The following is a 1,616-nucleotide window of genomic DNA, read 5'->3' on the forward strand; positions in this document are numbered from 1 at the left end:
ATAAAAACATAAAAAATAAACAACTTGAAATCAAGGTGCATCAACGTTTGCTTTTTAAGTAACCCTGGCTACCAAAAAAATAAAATAAAATTCCTATGAATGTTATGAATTTAATTAATACTCCTACATTTATATCTCTTCTTTTAAATTTAGATCTTTTAAAATAAAAAATTAATAAAATAATAAAATAAAAAAGTAATTACATTAATTTTATAATTTTTATAAAATATATGTTTTATTATTTTAATTTAAAAATCATTAACTCTCTATTTTATTATTTTATTAATTTTTTCACTTTAAAAGATCTTCTTTGTGTAGGAGCATTCTGTTGCTTGGATACAGATAGTCAACATGTAACTATGAAAGTATATAAAAATAAATGATAATATAATGATTAAAATTGCAAGAATTTACAAATTCGCAACAAAGAGAGAAAAATCAGAGTTCAGCGTCCTTCAAATTGTCCTTATTGAGCATGTTAATAATCGAAAGCGATATAGCAGAAAGCAGAAAAGTGTCCTTGTTTCGTTTCGTTAACGGCGAAACGACACCGTTTCTTTGATTGAATCCATCTTCGCACGTCGTAGAGGCATCAATAACAGAGCTTAGCTTCACATTAGAATCAGCATAACGCTTAGCCTTGTAATCTTTAATGGCTTCTTTAATAGTTGCGATGGCATCAGAATAAACTTGAAGACAATCATCTAAGCACTCTTTGGCAAATGGATCCAACTTGTTCTTGTTCTTCTTGAGAATCTCTTTGATTTGAGCTCTAGTATCTGTCACGTTGTGCCTCACTAGCTTGATCGATGCGAGGCCGAGTTTTTCGAGGCTTTTGGCGCCGTGGCTTCGAGGATCTGATTCGAGAGAATTTATGCAGAATTTGTAGCTTACATTGGAATCAGTTTCTGAGATGTTCTTGCAGGTTTGTTGGATCAGATTATGGTTTGGCTTTGCTACGATGGAGTAGAAAGACAAGAGGATTATATTGAGAACGAGAAGGGAAGTTTGAGGTCCCATTTTTTCACTTGCATCTTTTAACTTTGTAATTTATTCATATATTTATGGTGTACAATGCTTACACGAGAATGAACGTTAATTGCTACCTGAAGCAACAAGGAATTACAAGCTAAGTTAATGATGAATCATTAGAAGGAAGAATTATGCAAAGCAAAAGGAAAAGGAGTCGACTATGATTTTTGGTATGTACGTGGAGGCAAGGCCACAATTGCTACGCATACTTTTACCTTTCCTTTTAAACTATAGTTGAAGAAGGTGTGATTTTGGCTAATTGATGAGTATGGAGATTTACGAATTACGGCATTTTTTTTTAATTTGTCCAGTTCGCATATTGAACTTATTTTAAATATGATATTTATTGATATATGTGTTTTGTGTGTTAATAAAAAATAAAAAAATTCGGACACATTTAAACACCCTTAAATATCTAGAAAAGTGATTTGTCTGGCATTAACTTTAGAAAAGGAGTTTAAGAATATTTTTTAATTATTTTTAAATAATAATTGTGATGCTAGTTATCCTGATTCGGGTGATAGTGTTGATTTTGCTTGTGTTATTAGAAATTGTAATAGGAGTTGACAAAAGGGATGTTTGGG

At 30.9% G+C, this 1,616-nt stretch overlaps 1 protein-coding gene across 1 annotated transcript; it reads right to left on the reverse strand.

The window, feature by feature from the left end:
• Nucleotides 1-368: 368 nt before the first annotated feature.
• Nucleotides 369-1,021, reverse strand: LOC107464846 (putative invertase inhibitor). Its single transcript, XM_016083803.3, has one exon. The coding sequence runs from the start codon at nt 1,018-1,020 to the stop codon at nt 439-441; it is 582 nt and encodes a 193-aa protein (XP_015939289.1). The 5' UTR covers nt 1,021; the 3' UTR covers nt 369-438.
• Nucleotides 1,022-1,616: the final 595 nt, after the last annotated feature.

This window comes from Arachis duranensis, chromosome 9 (assembly GCF_000817695.3).
Source record: "Arachis duranensis cultivar V14167 chromosome 9, aradu.V14167.gnm2.J7QH, whole genome shotgun sequence".
NCBI lineage: Eukaryota > Viridiplantae > Streptophyta > Magnoliopsida > Fabales > Fabaceae > Arachis > Arachis duranensis.

Bases quoted from the DNA above. Each gene is read 5' to 3' on its own strand.
- LOC107464846 (XM_016083803.3), bottom strand. From the start codon at position 1,020: ATGGGACCTCAAACTTCCCTTCTCGTTCTCAATATAATCCTCTTGTCT.